At 40.7% G+C, this 18,979-nt stretch overlaps 1 protein-coding gene across 2 annotated transcripts in view; it reads left to right on the top strand.

Annotated features, from left to right (window-relative positions):
• The window catches only part of Gpc6 (glypican 6), a 1,048,357-nt gene extending 1,033,281 nt beyond the window's left edge, over positions 1–15,076 (top strand). For both annotated transcript variants that reach the window (XM_058582789.1, XM_046454952.2), the window contains 2 exons: positions 5,350–5,525; positions 10,614–15,076. In XM_058582789.1, the coding sequence (XP_058438772.1) occupies positions 5,350–5,525; positions 10,614–10,816 (379 nt within the window). In that variant the 3' untranslated portion in view covers positions 10,817–15,076. The remainder of the gene's footprint in view (positions 1–5,349; positions 5,526–10,613) is intronic.
• Positions 15,077–18,979: the final 3,903 nt, after the last annotated feature.

The raw sequence follows: 18,979 nt of genomic DNA, 5'->3' as shown, positions 1-18,979 counted from the left end.
CAGGGATGTCCATGACAAGATTCCCCTTGTATGTCTCCCAGAGATACGATGGCACAAGAAAAACAATGCCAACAAGTTGAAGAGATGAGCAGAAACTAATCAAAGGTAGAAGCTTGCGGGCTCAACAATGGGTCTATTCCTGCAGGACATGAGCTTTAAAGAAACCACACGTATCGGACAGCAGATGAATAGGCTCTTGAGACCCTGGTGCTCAGCTGGGCTTCCACAAACCTTTGCGGCTGCACAATGGCCATCCACAGATTTAGTTAGCCTCAGGACCTAGCTCTGGTGTGGAAAAATGGCCATTTTCTTTTTCAACTACTGTAGGCTAAAGTTTTGTATTATCTTTAAAGTCACCTTTTGAATACACCAAAAGGAAAAAAGGTTCTAGAGGGGACCAGGGCATTGTTACTTGTTTTTATGGTAAGTGGCTGAGCATCAGTAGGCACAGTTTGAGACTAGGTTTCCTTGGCAGTCTCTTATTGTTCTTGGATGTTCAGACTCCCAGGGGCAGCATTCTCATGCAAGGGATTGCAGTGAGCTGCTGATAAATGATGCTTGGCTTGCCGAGCTGTGCACACAGCATCTGAGAGAGACAAAGACTGTCTCTAACTCAGCCTAGGTACAGCTGCAGGAACCATTGTCGAGAATGTAGAGGAAGAACAGCATCAACCATCACCTTACAACCCTCCCAATTCTTGTGTCTGCAGTGGATGGCCTGCACTTGCCACTATTATTCCAATGGACTTTCATAAATAGATAGAACTCCTAGAGCCTGGCACATATAATTGCATGTCAATAATTGTTGATCCAATGTCATACATTAGAAGTTATATCAGAAGGGCCATCTCAGAATCCAAGAAGATTTTATTTATATCAGCTATATTAAAAGCCACAACAGAAGTTTTGCTTTATGGCAAAAATAAAGAGTTATGGGTCCATGGCTTTTTAAAATTTCTATTAGGACATTTTTTTAGGGCAATAATAGTTGAAGCTTCATGGGAAAGAATTTACAGTGCACTCTGTGTGTTTTACTATTCATTATTTAGCGAACATTGTAAAATCAATTTTGTTCAAGATATGGATGAAAATATAGAGCTTTTCGGGTCACCTCTGATTTAAAATGGATAAAGCAATTCATACACAAGTACGTCATTCACAAGATCCAATACCTGAAAAATGGCTTAAGTATCAAAGTTTCTCTGTCAAAGGCTGAAGGACAGAGCCACCTGGGGTTATTATGTTATTGTCTCTATTTTTGTATATTTTGAAATCTTCTAAAATAAAAACATTATCAAAAAGAAAGGAAAAATGTGCCCCTTTTGGTGATGGGTCCCCTGCAGGTGTGTAGCTTTGTGACCTCAGAACTGAGGCTGGATTTCAGCACGGACCTGTTCCCTCAGCTCAGAGAAGTGGTGGTGCAATGCACAGAAGGCCCAGTTGAACTTTGCAACTGTACAAAAGGGTGAGAAGATTCCTGAAAGCTGAAGATATCTTGGGAGAAAGTGAGGATCGGCTTGGGTCTTTAAGAGCATTTGGGATTTAAATGGAAAAGTGCATCATAGACCAAAACAAAAACAAACCAACCAACCAACAAACCCCATGGGATACTGTTTGTTTAAAAAAAAAAAAAAGGCTTCCTTTTTCCTCTGCTCTCATACCACAATCAACACAGACTTCTGACATCAGATGTGTGGGGATTTCTCCCCACAGCAAGTGAGTGAGCAATTCTGAGCAGACACCAGTTGGGTGTCCTCTAGTCGAATTCAGTTATATATACACACACACATACATACACACACATACATACACACACATACATACACACACATACATACCAGGGATTGAACCCAGGGATGCTTAACCACTGAGCCACATCCCCAGCCCTTTTTATTTATTTATTTATTTTTTGAGACAGGGTCTTACTAAGTTGCTTAGGGCCTCACTCAGTTGCTGAGGCTGGCTTTGAACTTGAGATCCTTCTACTTCAACCTCCCAAACTGCTATGATTATAAGTTTATGCCACTGTGCCTAGCCCCAATTCAGTTCTGACACTACTTTTTGAGGGCTCAATCCCCAAAACTGCCCCCAAGATTGCTTATGATGCCACTCTCAGTCCTTAGTTTGTTTACCTGTGCTTCTGACAGACTGGCTCTAAATCAGAGTTCACACAACTCCTTCCTTAGTTTTGATTAATTTTGACATATCAGAGAGAGGCATGAAGCCCCTCTCCCTCTCTGGGTGTGCTACCCTCCAGAACCGCTGTGTATTCTGTTATCCAGAAACCCTCTGAACCCTTTAGGTTTTTCTGGGGGCTTCCTGGTATAGACATGGTTGCTAACAGCCTGGTGAGGAACCCAGCAAGGCCTGTCCTCTTCAGTATTTCTCTTGACCTCTCTGTGCAGCATTCCTCCCTCCAGAGTATGGGGCAGGACCCTCCTGAAATTAGGGGGCTCTTATAACCTCCTATAAGACAAGGTAAGTTGAAGAATTCCTTTAAGACCAGTCCAAAGGAATAGACGGAATGGAGGGAATATTAGGGCTTCTACAATCTGCCTTGGAAAAGAGAAATTCTAGTTTCCATGGCCTGTGTTGGGAAGAAGTCATGAGCCAGGAAACAGGGATGAAGACCAACTATGTACTTTACAATATTATGGATGAGCCAGCAAAGATGGATACACAGAGTAGATTTGTTGTAGGGGACAGATGAGGCAGGGCACCGAAGATATCAGGAAACAGTTTTATTTGACTGCAGCCAGGTTCAGAGGGTACAGCTTTCACTGTAATCAGTTAATCCCCTGAACCCCGAGTTCAGGTAGCTTCAGAACTTTATACCCAGGGAGTAAGGGGAGGGGCTCAGAAGTTCACAGTCTGCAGAAGATCACATAAAAGCAGCTTTTTCTTTCATTGTTCTGGGCAAGTTAATCCTTCAAGGACAGCACCTGAGAAGGGGAGAGCTTCTTCTCCCCTTTCTTTCCTCCCCCTGCCAGGTATTACCTTGGAGCCCAATTGGTAACTTACCTTAGAAATGTAGACTTCTCTGTGAAGCCCAGCTCAAGGCCAGAGGCCTTGTTAAAGGATCTGTCTTTTTTTTTTAAACCACATTTTGCATTTGCAAACACACTTTTACTAACTACTAAACTGTATAAATGTTTGTGAAAAACTAGAAAAAGGGGTGTTCAGAACCTGGAGAGCTGATCTCTTCCAAGACAGTGGCCAAGTAAAATACAGCAACAGGAAAATAGGAAGTTTGACTACATTGAACTCTTTTTGTAGAGACTCTTTTGCTGATAGTCCTAAAATCAATTATGGTGAAGATTCTGGAGAAGCTTAATTAAGATTTTCTGTGGAGGAGAGGGTGCCACTACAGATTCTATAAGAGGAGGAGGATCCCTTAGAGGGAGTATCGCAGCATAAGAAAGCAGACCTGGACAGAGACAGGCTTAGATGGCTGAGCTGTAAAGTGTGACTCCTAGTTTATGATCTGCCAAACAAGACGGTGCAGTGGTTGGGCATTGGGCTTTGGGCCTAGACTTCATTTAAATCATGGTTTTGCCATCAATGAGACTGTACATTTGCTTATCTTCACTGAGCCTTGGTTTTCTGTTTCATAAAAGGAGATGAAATGATACTAATCTCCTAGGTATGCTGTTGGACTGGGTTTAAAATTGCCTAAAAAACACACTGAGCGCGGGGCCTGACATTTCATAAGTGCTCATTGGGCATCAGCCACCGTCCTCAGAAGTTTTCAGACAGAACAGAGGACAAAAGTGATATTTTAGGAAGATGAATCAGACAGCATGTGCAGGATGTTCCAGAAAGAAAGAAAGGGGCAAGGAAGTCATTGCAAAGCAACTCTAGCCATCTGCACTCAAAAAAAAAAAAAAAAAGGACACAGGAAATAGCAACAAAGAAGCAGGTATGAGAAGCTTCCTTAGACAAGAGTCAGAGGACTGGAAAATTGGCAGGTGAGCGTCAGGAGGAGGCAGAGAGGGCCGTGAGCAGATCTCCAGCCTCTGCTGCAGAAATACGCCTCCACAGCTTTTGGCAGTTGACCCTGAAGGGCTGACAACTTTGATATTTTGTTACCAGTTAAAGAAATACTGAGCTCAGGACTATTAGATACCACCCTTTTGTTTTACCAGATATTGGGAAATCCCCCAAATTAGACCCAAGATTTCATTACAAAATAAAATCCATAATAGACACCTCCAATATGCTAGCAGCCACTGTTTAATCCTATAATGCCCACCCACCCCCAATTTTTTTTTAATATCCAGAAGGTTCTTCAGATTAAAATCTGAGGTAAGGGCCCCTTCTTTGGGGTAAGGCCTCTTCCTCAAAAGAACTCTCCCAGATCATGTGTCATGTGTAAATCTAGTTCTTATAACCAAAATTAACAACTGAGGAAGCTATCTAGCCCTTGACTGAGCTCATCAACTTTTTTTTTTTTGTATGGGGAGGAAAAGATTTAGTTAATTTTAAGAAATGATGTCTCTAAGACCGGATTTAGTACTTATTTGTCGGCCAACCTACCTAGGAATTCACTGCCACTTGAAAAAACATCATATGACTCACCTATACCGCTCCTTAGTATTTGTACTAAAGAATTAAAGTCCTCATATACAGTGATGCAGGCATACCCATGGTGATAGTAGCACAGTTTACAAACTTTGAAACCAGACCAGGTGTCCATCAACAGATAAGTGAATAAAGAAAATGTGGCATATATATACACAATGGTGCTTTATTTAGCCATAAAGAAAATTGAAATTAGGTCATTTAAAGGAAAACGGGTGGAACTAGAGACCCATGATATAAAAAGTGAAATAAGTCAAACTCAGAAAGTTAAGGGTTAGATGTTTTCTCTCATTCGAAGAAGCTAGAGAGGAAAAAGGCAGTGTGGGGAAGGTGGTGGAAGATCTCATGAAAGTCAGAGGGAGATCAATAGAGGAAAGGGACCAAGTGGTGGGAGTTGAGGCAGCAGGGGACAGTGCTAGGGGAGTGATTATGGCCATATTATATTATTATATTGTGTGCATCAACAAATATATAACAACAAATCCTATCAATATATATAACTATATATAATATAGTTTATATATAATTTAAAATATATATATATGTATATATATTTTAAATGCAAGAAACAAACAAACAAAAAAAACAAGTCAAAAGCCATTTTAGCTACATCGCCTTCTGTAAAAAATCATTTTTGCTTTTGGGCAAACTTTTTTCCAGGAATTAAGTCCAGTTCCAGGTGGTTTGGCTGTTAAGACAGCATGACAGAGTCCAGTTCTGAGTCCCTGCTGCCTCACCCCAATTTGTTTCTCCCTCTCTGCTTTGCAGATACTTGCCTGAGATCATGAATGATGGGTTGACCAACCAGATCAATAACCCTGAGGTGGATGTGGACATCACACGGCCAGACACCTTCATCAGACAGCAGATCATGGCTCTGCGCGTGATGACCAACAAATTGAAGAATGCCTACAATGGCAATGACGTCAACTTCCAGGACACCAGTAAGGAAATCTTTACCAGAACCAGCCACTTCCAGAGTGAATAACAGCCATAGCAGATGACACCATCATTTTTCTTTAAGAGAAATGTGCACACATAATGATGTCTCCTTCTTCCCCTCAGGCTGTCCAATCCACAAAACTTGGGATGATACAAAAATCACAACTGATCTTAATAGTTTCAGTAGGCACATGCAGCCATTCCAAAGGGAAAACCGAGTTTCTGAGTTTCATCTACCAGTTGATCCATTAGTGATAAAATAGCAAAGTAATGTTCTTACTTTCTCCTCTCTACATCTACATTTACAGCTGCCCCAAACTCCCTCCCCAGGTCTTACCACCCGTAAACTGGCATCCCGAACGCAGACAGATGGTCCTGACATACGACAGTTCTACTTATGATTCTTTGAGTTTACTGTGGTGCGAAAGCCATACACGTTCACGTTGAAACTGTCCTTCAAATTTTGCATTTGGATCTTTTTCCAGATTAGCACTTTGCAGTACAATGTTCTCACCATGCTGGGCAGAGACAGCAAGCTGCAGCTCCCAGTCAGCCGGATCACAAAGGGAAACAGCTGACCCTGTAGAATGCTGTGCTGTTAAGTTAGCATGTCAGGCAGGTTAGATGTGCTCAGTGCATTTCCGACTTATGAATATTTTCAACTCAACAATGGGTTTATGGGGACGTGACTTCATCCTAAGTTGAGAAGCAGCTGTACCTCTTGAGTCTTAGGATTCCCCTTCTATAGAATGGGAAGCACCCCTGCCTAAGGAGCTGTTGGGAAGCTCCCTCAAGGTGATTTATAAGGAGCTAAGACAGTGCCTGGTGGGTAGTGAGGGAGTTCAACTGCATTAATTTCCTGTCTTTCAGATTGTGCACATACACAGAAACCACAGGTGCTGGCATCTGAAATACTGAGAGGAATCAAAAAAAAATGCTGGTGCAATATCATACATGACTATTTTATTAAGGATCACAAAAGCATTAGAAGTGATTTGAAGGACTAGCAAGTGAACATGAACATGAAACTAACTATATTTGTGTTTTGTCTAAGTGGATTCAAAAGGCATAACTACAAAGGCAGATATTTTCTTTGGCTTTTTGTTTTTTGTTGTGTTGATTTCCTCTTAAGTGTGAACCTTTACAAAGAGAGTTCCTGGGAAAAGAATCCTGGAGCTAAGATGTGAAGTTGCCAGTGATTCTGTAATTTGGTCACTGAAGCAAAAGACAATGCCTGTGTGCTTGAATTAATGAGACAGAAAGAAGCAAGTTACAGATGGAAGACATTAAGTCACCTAAGTCTTTGCCACCATCCTACAGAGCCATCCCCTGAAGAAAATTTTAAGAGCATTATTCCATTTTAAAGAAGTCAAAAAGAATTTTCGAAGCCCAGGATAATCATCATCTGATGGACATCATTGCTGTAGAAGTTTCTAGAATCATCCCATTATCCTCTCTCTTCTTAACTAAACCTTTCCCTTCCTCTTCAGAAGAGAATGTTAGACCCAGTTTTCGGCTTTGTTGCTTCTGCCTTGCTCACTACTTAGCCACATTTTCCGCGTTTTATCCATTCTGTCTCCTCCATGTAATAAAATGCTTTCTTACCTGCAGAGTAACTGTTGGAATGAATAATTCAAGATTCATAAGAATTAGCCGATGTTGACCTTATTGCTTCTCTCTCCTTACAGAGGAGAGAGAACTTAAAGAGGTTATGTGCGTGTCAATCTGCAAAGCTCAGGAAAGGTCCAGGAGGCAGGGACCTTGCTCCATCTCCTCTCAAAAGAAGATAAAAATCAACAGCAGTTAAGAGCATCCCTCAGCTCTAACCCAAGCACCAAATTTGGCCTCTCTTTTAGAATACTGCCTGTGATAGGAAACCTTTCACATCCCACAGCCATCATCACCCATATTGCTTGTGACATTTTTTAAGTTGCCCATCCCTTGTCCTAATACCATGTTTGCTATTCCTTTTAAGAAAGAGATGGGGCCATTATTTTTCCCAGCTGGAACCTCTTATCATTCTTTGCTTCTCACATTTTTAATATTCCAAGTCACTCTAATAATATCTTTGTAAAGGTTATATTACTTCTTGTTCATGATACCTACGTTCAGAACAAGCCCCTTCACAATTCTGGTGTCTCTGAATTTAATCAATGGATATCACCCGCCCCTTTTTAAAGTCCATTAAAGATAAAGCAGAGAAAAATGTTAAGAACATAGTATATGTATTCAAGTGATCTTATCTGATATTTAGATGTCCCATTTGAAAAACAATAACACAGTGCTGAGTTTTGTCTTTCTCACTCTAGGGCACATTAGAAGAGTCCCTCTACTACCATGGCTTCACTTAAGTAGCATCAGTAGCCAAGATGGCGCCAATCCCAGCTCAAGGCACATCAGCATCTCAGACCAACAGGGAGGAGCTTAGATCATTGACTAAGGGGGAATCGTAACGCCAAACAAAGCTTAGTTTCCTGAATGCCTTCCGAGAATGTTTTCTCACTTATTCCTCATGATGATTTTGTAAAATAGACATTATTAATTTTATTTTTTTGCAGGTGAGAAAATGTAGCCTCAGCAAAGTTATTCAGCTTGCCCTACTCCATTTAAATTAGTAATGACATCTTAAATTTTGCTGTAGGAACCATAGTTTTTCTATCAGGTGTCACTGACAGTGGTGGGCTGGGTGCTCTGTTGTACTGTACGGAGTCGTCTTCACATACACTCTGCAAGGCGCCTGCTATCACCCACGTGGGTTAAGATAAGGAAACTGAGTCAACTGCTAGAGGCACATTTCCTTATTCAACAAGTATTTACCAACCACCTGCTATATGCCAGGAGCCATGAAAATTCAGGAGTGAACAATAACTACATTCTACACATTCTCAAGAGGAAATCAACAGTAAACGACTGAACAGACAAATAAATAATACAATCTCAGGTAGAGACAAGTACCTTCACAAAGCTGACACAACAGTGGGAGATTGGTTTCAGCCCCCCTCCCTTGACACCAAAATCCACAGATGCTCCGGTCTCCTATATAAAATGGCTTAGTATTTGCATGTAACCTCCTATATGCTTTAAATCACCTCTAAATCACCTCTAACACCTATACAATATAAGTGCTATGGAAATGGTTATTATATTGTATTGTTTAGAGAATCGTGACAAGAAAGATATGCCTGTTCATGCTCAGTACAACACAACCATCATAGGACTAACCACATAGTGCCCAGTGCTGGGAGAGACTGAGGGTCTGATATGGCAGGGGCCCCATCAGGGACTTCTGACACATCACTCCATTTATGTGGATTCAACTCGGTATGCAGCAAATTCAAGTTTTGCTCTTTTTTAAAAAAATTTAAAAGCCAAGGAAATTTATTTCTCACAGTTCTGCAGGCTGGGAAATCTCAGGTCAAGGGCCAGGGTTTGGAGTCCAGGGCAAGTCCCGTCTCTGCTTCCCAGATGGCACCTTGTTACTGTGCCCTCCAGAGAATGACCTCTGGCCACGCATGGCAGGAAGGCAGAAGGGAGGGAGGCAGCTCCCTTGTAATTCCTATATGAGGTCATTCATCATCTCCAAGTTCTGCTTTTCAGAACTTTCCGGAATTATTCTTGATCCGCAGTTGGTTGACAACAGAGATTCAGAACCCTGATACAGAGAACTGACTGTGACCGCTGGAACCTGGTCTGGGGCCATATCTGAGAGACAAGGTTTATCACAAAGAAGGAACCAAGCAGTCAGACCTGGGATTAGAGCAGGCCAAGAGGCATGGAGGGCAGAGGGGAAGACGCCCCCCAGGGACAACAGGTCATGGGGGCGCCTGAGCTCTGGTTTCAAGCAGGGAACGCCAAACTTTCTCTGTCAAGGACCAGATAGTAGATATGCTGTTACAACTTTGAGATCTATCCAGTGCTGTCACAACTACTCGACTTTGCCCTATGACAGTGCAACTGGAGATAACCCAGATGTGAGGCCGCGGTCCCATCCGACTTCACAACTGGACACTGAAGTCTGAATTTCACATGTAGCCTTCTTACATGTCACAAAACATTACTCCTGACTTTTTTCCCCAAGCTCTTAAGATTATAAAAACTGCTCTTAGGTGATGGGCCCTAGAGAAACAGGCAACAGGTCGTAGCTGGTCAAGCCCTGGTGTAGAGCGAGGTGCTGGGTAAGAAAGGGCCCATCCTTGCCCTTGGGAGGAGAACATGAATGGGGAAAAATAGCTAAAAGCAACCATAAGGTCTCCCTTCCACAGCCCTGCACTGTGGCTCCTCCGATTTCCTACTCGCATGGTTGTTTTCCTTCTCTGTGCTTTCCTTTAAAATGCTCAGGTGGCTGAAGCAGGAGGATCACAAGCTCAAAGCCAGCCTCAGCAACTTAGCAAGGCACTAAGCAATTCAGTGAGACCCTATCTCTAATAAAATATAAAAAGGGGTTGAGGGGCTGGGTGCAGTAGCGCACACCTATAATCCCAGCAGCTCCAGAGGCTGAGGCAGGAGGATAGTGAGTTTAAAGCCAGCCTAAGCAAAAGTGAGGTGCTAAGCAACTCAGTGAGACCCTGTCTTTAAATAAAATATGAAATAGGGCTGTGGATGTGACTCAGTGATCCAGTGCCCCTCAGTTCAATCTCTGGTACACCCACCTGCCCCCCCCAAAAAAAAATGGCTGAGGATGTGGCTCACTATTAAGTGCCCCTGGTTTCAATTCCCTATATCAAAAATAAAACAAAAAAAGTGTCCTTTTCAAAATTCCTTTAAAGGCATGGTATCTGCTGAGAACACCAGCTCAGAGCACAGAGTGAAATTTCTTAATGTAATTTAAATATTGGCCAGAGAAAGAAATATCTTTCTGATGCCAAACATGGTAGAGATGACTTATAACTCGGGTTATCAATTAATGTTGTGTTTCAGCCACTTATTTGCATACAGTCCACCCGTCCATCATAAAGCTGCCCGCCCACCTGCACCATGGGGGACCCTTGGATGGGACAGTTCCTGCCTCAGTGCCCAGATCTGCTGTGTTCTTTGCCTCCATTTCTTCCTGGAGTGTGGCCTAACTTTCTTTTTCAATCTTTCCACACCAGGTGATGAATCCAGCGGCTCAGGGAGTGGCAGTGGGTGCATGGATGATGTGTGTCCCACAGAGTTTGAGTTTGTCACCACGGAGGCCCCTGCAGTTGACCCCGACAGGAGAGAAGAGGATTCTTCTGCTGCCGGGCTTGGCCATTCCCTGCTCTCATGGTCCCTGGTCTGCATGCTGTTGGCACTGCAGAGACTGTGCAGATAATCCTGGGTTTTGGTCAGATGAAACTGCATTTTAGCTATCTGAGTGGCCAACTCCCTTCCTTTCTTACACTCTTGGACAATGGACTATACCACAAAAACTTACCGTTTTCTATGAGAAGAGAGCAGTACTGAGATCTGCCTCCCTTTTTGTTTTCCCAAAGAGTACCGGGTGCCAGATGAACTGCTTCCTCTTTTCAGCTATCTGTGGGGACTTTGTTTATTCCAGAGAGAATTCTTACTCCAATCTTTCGTACCAGGAGATTTTCTTACCTTCATTTGCTTTTATGCTGCAGAAGTAAAGAAGTCTCACGTTGTGAGTTTTTTCTCCCCCCACCCCATTTAAAAAATTAAAAGGTAGGAAGAAAATAATTTTCCTTTTAAAATCAGGCCAAACCCCAAGACAACTGCATTTTCAACAAAGAAGCAACAAAAGAGCAAAATAAAGGAACTGCAATGCTCTAGGTTCTGCATTGACAGCCAACTCCCAGGGTAAGCTTTTCTGTGACAATTCAGGTTTACAAAATGCTTATGGGGAGAAAGCTTGAAATTTAAAAAAAAAAAAAGTAGTAAAATTACACTGTTGTCTTGGAGGTGTCATCTTGCACTCTAACCACAAATACCAAATTGATTTGGAGGTACTGATAATCAATTTAGAATTCCATCTTTAATATGAGAGCAAAACTTACTCCAACTCAGCACCTCTCTCTCAACCTGCCCAACGTCAACGTCAGTAATGGCTCCATTTTCCTTAATTGTCTTAATGTCTGTCCATTGTATCCAATTGGCACAGATTTCTTCTTCATCTTCAGTTACTAGTGTACACCCCCATCAAATCATCCCCCCCTCCAACATCTCAATTGAAATATCATCTTCAGTGATACAATCTCTGCTTTTGCCACAGGTTTGACATGAATTTAGATGTTTCTGCCCTGTGTTCATTACCCTCCTAAAATAGGAGTTTGTTGGTTTTTTTGGTTTTTGTTTTACCGAGTTGATAAACAGTTAGTTCCATAGATAAGTTTTCCTGTTTGACTATTTGCTTTGTGTCGATTGGTTTCTGCATCACAAGGGCATTCTCCTACAAAATAACTCACAACAACAAAAAATTTCAAGACAAAAAAAAAAGAAACTATATATATAGTATGGACATGGAGATTTCTTTCACTTTTTTAGTCTTAGTATGATCATCTATTTTTATATCTATATATATATATAAATCACAGATTTTAACTTCTTAATTCCAAGCTCAGGGTTGACACACCTTTGTAAAAAAAAAAAATGTTTTGTCAACCAGCTCTTCTTGTTTTGTGCTGCTCAGAGAAGGGATCCCTCAATGACCTGTGAGCACCAAGAATCAAGGAAGAGAATTTTTTACGTATCTAACTGTCCATCTATTAAAAGTTTGCCAGGGCACATCCTTTCTGCGTGAGCCTGCTTTGTCCCCATTGCTCCAGACCTGTCCTGAGCTCATGGGACAAGCCATGGGTGTGCAGGACTTTGCTGGTAAGGGAAACTGTATGTGTAAAGAATGTTATTCACGAAAAAAGGAAAAAAAAGCAAAACAAACAAACAAAAAAACATTGCTTTCATGTGCAACACCTTCGGCCTCAGATTCCTGCTTGGCACTTGGATAAATGACCTACCCTCAGGAGACCGGTTTAGAGTCTCAGCTTGCCCTGTCTGCCAAGTAAGCCAAAGCCAGGCCCCATGTTCCTCCTGGCAGAGAGAAGCAAAACAAACCAAACTGGGGCTTTCTGAGTATACTTGGCTGTCCATGTGTTTCTTGATTTTTTACAATGCATCCAGAGTTAGGAAAAGTAATATGTCAGGACCCCATAGTATGCCAGTCGCATTTTAACTAACTCATTGACAGTATTGACACGTAAACAGTATTTTTCGATCTCTGTTCTCATCAAACTTAAAATTAGTTATTGATTTAGTCATCACGTTTAAGTAGAACACATGGGGCACAATGGTATTAAGTGTATTTGAGCACTTTTGCAAAACAGAAAGTTTTCCAAGCTTCTATTGCCTAACGAAATATGAAATGTAGGAATCAGAGAGACTTTGTGGTATCTTTCCTTTAAATCTCGATGAAATTAACATTAAGTCTAATTCAGCATTACACACTTCTTGAAATCCATCCATTTCACTGCCAACCTTCAGCTTCCTATCACCAGTTACACATAACACATCTCTGAGAAGGACCAATTGTGTATGTTGCTCACTTCATTGTGTGTTCAGAAATCAGAACTGGTTTTCTCCAATAATTAAGGTGCAATACAAATTCAATCAACCTTGATTTTTCCAGAATATTTGAGTAACAACTTATTTTTATGGCTTTAAACTCCAACTCTTTTTCTAAAAATATTTCTGCATTCGCTTCTATAAAATAAATCAAGATGCTTTGTTTTTTCCCTGTGCTTTCTCACCCAACCAGTTTTGTGCATGTGTTTGAATACACATTATATGAATGAATGTGAACCTATGTTCTATACGCACTAACCACACAGATAATATATAAATGCCTGCTTCATTTGTTTCAACGCCTTCATTATCAGTATTGTTCCTATGGATAAGATACAGTGATGCATATGAGCCAGGCAGAGAGCTGAAATGACTCTCAGTTAATAATGCCACAATATTAGTCACCCTGCATGGATATGGTTAAAATGTTACAGAACTGCACCTCCTGGTTTTGATCATCATGCTACTATGTCATATGCTTTTCAGAATAATTGACCATGAGAATTTTCTTCAGTCCCTAAGGAATCTAGTTTCATCTAGGTATCCCTGTTCAGTAAGTATTTTGAAATTCCCCCTCCCAAATTAATTTTTCTTGTTTCAGCACAGTGATAGGGGATGCCGTGATGCTCCAGTATCTTTCACGGCCTGCCTTCCTTTGTTCTGATGTCCCCTTAATTCTGTATTCACATCATAACTTCTGTTATGAGTAGAGAGGAATAAGCTCACTGCAATTGGACACTAGAAATTGGTGGGTGATGCTCATAACTGCAAACACTTAGCTTATTGAAGTGCCTCTATTTACATGTTCTTTAGTTATAATATGTATTTTTCTAACAGAAATACACGTCTGTAACTGATGTATATTATACTTTGTATATGTTACAACAAAAGCTAAATGGAGGCTAAAGTCTTTAGCAGAGAAGAATGAATTGCAAATTTGCCTATGAGAGATCTGCTTGTGGTTCTGTATTGAAGGGCAGCGTGACAGTCTCCTGTCATTTAATGAAGGTCAAGCTGGCACTTTGATTATAGCCATCACAGACTATTAGCACTAGAAATCTGACTCCCTTATAGTGATTTACCCAGATGGATAAGTTACTCACATCATGTGCTTCCAATGTAAGGGATAGAAAATCCTATTTTGTCTACACTGAGAAACACTATTACTCATCAATAAGCAGTAGTAATTCAAAAAGTAACATTCGTTAAATTACATTGGAAATACTATTGGATGCAGAACCCTCATATTTAATTTACATTCCCTGCTGCAGACATTAGCCTACTGTCATTCTTTTGCCATTACATACATGTTTTGGCTATGGACCAAACACCAACTAAAGTCCCCGAGGAGGAGTAAAACAGCAAATTCTTGAGTTGTGATTCTTTTATTACTTCCTTGCAAGGCTAATTATCATGTGGTTTGATTAAAGGTAGAAATGTTCAAAAAAGCAAGTTTTGACTTATCCAAAACTTGAAGAAATTCAAACTCATTTTCATTAACTTACAGTCACGAACAGATCTGATTTTAATTAAAAAGAAAAAATCAGTTTAGCTTTGCCAACAGAAGAGGAGTAAAGGAGACTATAACTTATAAATTTGTAATGTATTCCTCCTCGGTGGAGACATTAACCAGTGTTTAGTCTTAGGCCAACTTAATACAAATAGCGTTTTGATTTGTACGCATTCTAGAGACTTGCTATATCATGGTTTGCTACAGCACAGACTCAGCTTGGCATGGGAACATTTGGAGCGTCATTCAAGGTTGAGTAGTTACCGGAATCTTTGACTTTGCCTTGCGAAGAGCTACTTCCATGAGAAAACACCCAAGGACAGCATAGTACTGAGGTCTCTGTGTGCATTTACAGAATATATGTGCAGGATAAATGTGTGCACCAATCAAACCTAAAATTTTATGTGACTGTCAAATGACTATTATTTGGGTTAAGATTTTTCATTTCTGATTTGGATAGAAAATTGATATTAATCTTGTATTAAAATAGTTTTTAAAAATCTACCTGCTCTCTTTTTGTATTTTTCTTAATTATTTTGCCTAAACTTATGTCATAGTCTAAAATTCAGAGCTTTGGAATGTTTTTGTTTGAGACCCTCGTAGAAGTTTCAGTATTAAAAAACAAGACACATAGATTAAATTAGTGCCACTCACCAAACTATATTCTATATTTGAAATTAGAAACTTTCAGAGTTTTCAAAATGTGTACGGGAAATTTCTAATTTCTCTTCTACTGTATTGGTTTCTTCTTGAAGAAAAACTTTAATGGCTTAGAACTGATCTTAGTACTATATAAATGAGAAAAGAAAAATAAGCTTATATGTGAAAGGACTAACAATCTCCAAATTTAACAAATTGCATTGATTTTTGCATTTTGAAATGTTCCACACTCTCAGGCATGCTAAATATTGCATAACTTACTAAAGATTCATGTAACAAACATTTATTGAACTCCTCCTCTCTGCCAGCCCTGCTCTGGTGCTATATCACTGGTTGTCAGAAGCCCCCAGTTGAAAATTATTCATTCCCTAATGCAGTTAACCATGATTATTACATATGCATCACTTATTTCTACATAAAGGAACCCATATAAGTAAAGTTATCAAGAATGAGGCATTTACCTGCAAAGGATACTGAAATTTAACTTGCATTGTTGCCATCTTCATTTTTACCTAAAAAAAGTGATTTTTTACAAGACAATGAAGGAACTTTAGGATAATTCCACTTACAAAATCAGAATATGGGGGCTGGTGTTGTGGCTCAGCAGTACAGTACTCACCTAGCACGTGTGAGGCACTGGGTTTGATCCTCAACACCACATAAAAATAAATAAAATAAAGGTATTGTGTCCAACAACGAATATATATATATATATATATATATATATATATATATATACACACACACATATACATATATATATAATTTTTTAAATCAGAATATAGCAAATGTGATTTGAAAGTAAACTAACTTATTGGCAAGGAAACATATCCCAATGGATTTGAAAAAAATAAGCCACATATCCTTTTTATCAGAGAACAACAATATTTTTTAATTTCCTCTTTGGATACATGGATTGGGGTAATAGTTAAAATATATACACAAATAAGTGTATCCAAATGACAGTGATTATAAAAATACCAATTTATAAAATAGGGGTGATTAGTGGTGGAGTATTGTTTTATATCTGGAGAGCTAAAGACATAGCCACAAGTTCAAGTGTATTTGAACAGAATTCACAATTAATGTGGTGCCAGTCCATCTCCATTACACAACACATTTACCTGCTGGGAGAAAATGTGGCGGAATATATTTTGTCTGCTCGTAAATGGGACACAGTGAAGCCAGGAGGAATTAGATGCCTGCCTTTGTAGTCTACCTCAGGGGCTCATGCTCTGCACACCTCGAAGCAGAAAGCAGAGCAAGAAAAGGGAAATGTTATCCTCCGAGTGTTCAAGTTTGGAGACAAAGAGTTCTATTTACAAAAAAGTCAAGAATGCAGGATATTTACCTTGACTAATGTCCTCTCTCCAGTGAAAACAAGCACCCGAGGATTTTTGAAATTAAAAAAGCTGATTTGGGCAACTATGTTCTTTAAACAGACATGAACCATTATCCTAAGCCAGACACCAGGCACATTTCTGGCTGCAAAGGCAAGACACCAAGACCTCTGCTCCCTCACGACTTATCCTAGTTGGCAGTAGCAGAAGAGACAGCCCAGAGGTAACCCGTGAACAGGTGACTAGAAACGGGGCAGTGCCATGAGGGCATAAATCAAGAAGTGGTGCAGGAGGGTCTCCTCAAGGGATGGCCTTTTAACTCTGACCTAATGATAGGAGACAGCCATGAGCAGACCTGGGGATAGGGATTTCCAGGCTGACGCAAAGGTCTCAGCCCAGGAATGGTCTTCTGTACTTCAGTGGGTCTGGAGCCCAGTCAGTGAGTTGCCCCTGGTGTGAGATGAATGAGCTCAACAGGCAGCCATGTTAAGCTTAAGGGCTGAACCCCTTAGCCCCTGGTAAGGCCCAAGGCCTAAGAGGACACAGCCCTGCCAGCAACCCTGCTGGTAGTACTGACTGACACTTTTAAATATGTTTTAATTAGGAACTCTGCCAAGATCATTATGTACTTCATTTTTATGAAGCTCTAGGAGATAAGAATAATAACACTTGTTTTATAATAAATAAAATGTGATATAGTAAGATTAATTAACTTGTCCAGTCAAAGAAAGGAGACCGTGCTGTGAGCCCAGATCTGTAGGAACTAGACAGAAAAATGAAGGTATATGAGAACAATTTTAGCTTTTTAATTACAAATTCAATTGAATTATCAGAAACTGCTCTGAGAATTGGCAGTGAGTATACAAAATAGCAACAAGAATGAGAACAGGAATCCATAGATTTTTGTTTGTTCAGAGGACATACATTTAATTTTTATTTCTGAGATATACTGTCATTTAGCTGCTTTCTGTCTTAATTTTTTTTAGAGAGAGATTAAAAAAAAATTAAGACAGAAAGCAGCTAAATGACAGTATACCTCAGCTAAACTACCAATTCTGGGTTCTTGCATAATCTTGAACTTTTAGCTGCCATGAACCAAAGTGTGATGGCTAGGACAGGGACACATGTCAACTCTGCCTTCCCCTTGTTGACAATTTGGCCCAGACATCACATTCACGGAAAGCAAGTAGCCCTGGTGCTTAGCCCGTCCCCCATGACTCTTCCCACACACTAGCCCTGTCTGTGGTTTATTTATCTATTATGAAGGTCAAGTTGACCCCAAATGAAACTCAAAATAATTCAACATTGAGTCAATTCAAACAGTGTGGCTTCTTTGTTGACTAAATTGGGAAAGCATCAGAAGTACTGGTGACACCGAAGACCACGCCCAGTCTATGTCCTGGTGATGGTTTCCTTGGTTAAAATAAAACTGTGGAGATCTTGGGGCCCTTCCTCTACCTGGAGTTAAAGCTCCTTCCCTTGTCGACCTTCACCTGTCCTGCTTAAAAGGCAGGGTCACCGCCTTCCTTCCAAGATTGAATCGTGTCCTTCAAGTTGGGGAAAGGTCTGGCCACAAAATTCTGTTGATTTCTTTCTTGACATAACATGCCTGCATTTGCATAGAGCATTCCACCCTGGGGCAGCTTTCTAATTTCATTCACTTTCATAATTTCACGGAGCAGGCAGGAGCCACTGTCCTTTCTGCACAAATCTGAGAAGCTGCACAGGCCAACATCTCCCCTTGCCTTGGTTTATCCTCTCCCTTCTTTTTTTTATCCCTTATCCCTGGCCCACCCAAATCCTCAGGAATATAAATCATTCTGGTTCCTATTAACCTCTTATCGGTTTGTGGAACCAAACCATCAGTTCAGCCACAGGAACCCAGGAACCAGTCCTCCAAGGTAAATCTGGTAGAATGACATTCCATCCATCTTCCTGTTCAGCTCCAGTTCCGAATCATAGGTTGTGAATTATATACTGAGTTCTTGAATGTGAGAAATGAGTTTGTCCAATTTATAGTACGCCAAGAGTATGATTAAAAACTTGTTAGTGACACACGAGTAATTTTACTGGTTTTTGTTTGAACCATTGAATTTGAATCAGCATGTACAGGCTATTTTTATATCACCAAATATGCCTGGGTGCCGCAGTCTGGCTGGGCACAATCAGGAGCCACTTGTCAAAAGAAACTAACTTTATTTTTAGAACCACACACGCCAAACAAAACAGCCTCTCAGGAAAAACCCTCAGAGCCTCAACTGCCACCACCGGCTTTCCACAAGCCTCTCTCTCCCACACAAGCTTCTCCCCACCTCCCACAATCCTCCTGCTCTTGAGGCCGATTGGCTGGGTCACGTGGGCGGAGCCAAAAAAGTCCCCCAATGAGCAGCTCCGTGGTCTGAAAGGG

Source organism: Marmota monax, unplaced genomic scaffold (genome assembly GCF_021218885.2).
Source record: "Marmota monax isolate L192 unplaced genomic scaffold, Marmota_monax_Labrador192_F-V1.1 WCK01_AAM20220418_F8-fsc00026, whole genome shotgun sequence".
Lineage (NCBI taxonomy): Eukaryota > Metazoa > Chordata > Mammalia > Rodentia > Sciuridae > Marmota > Marmota monax.
Note: the sequence above shows the minus strand (reverse complement) of the source record. Positions and strands in the feature narration are given on the sequence as shown.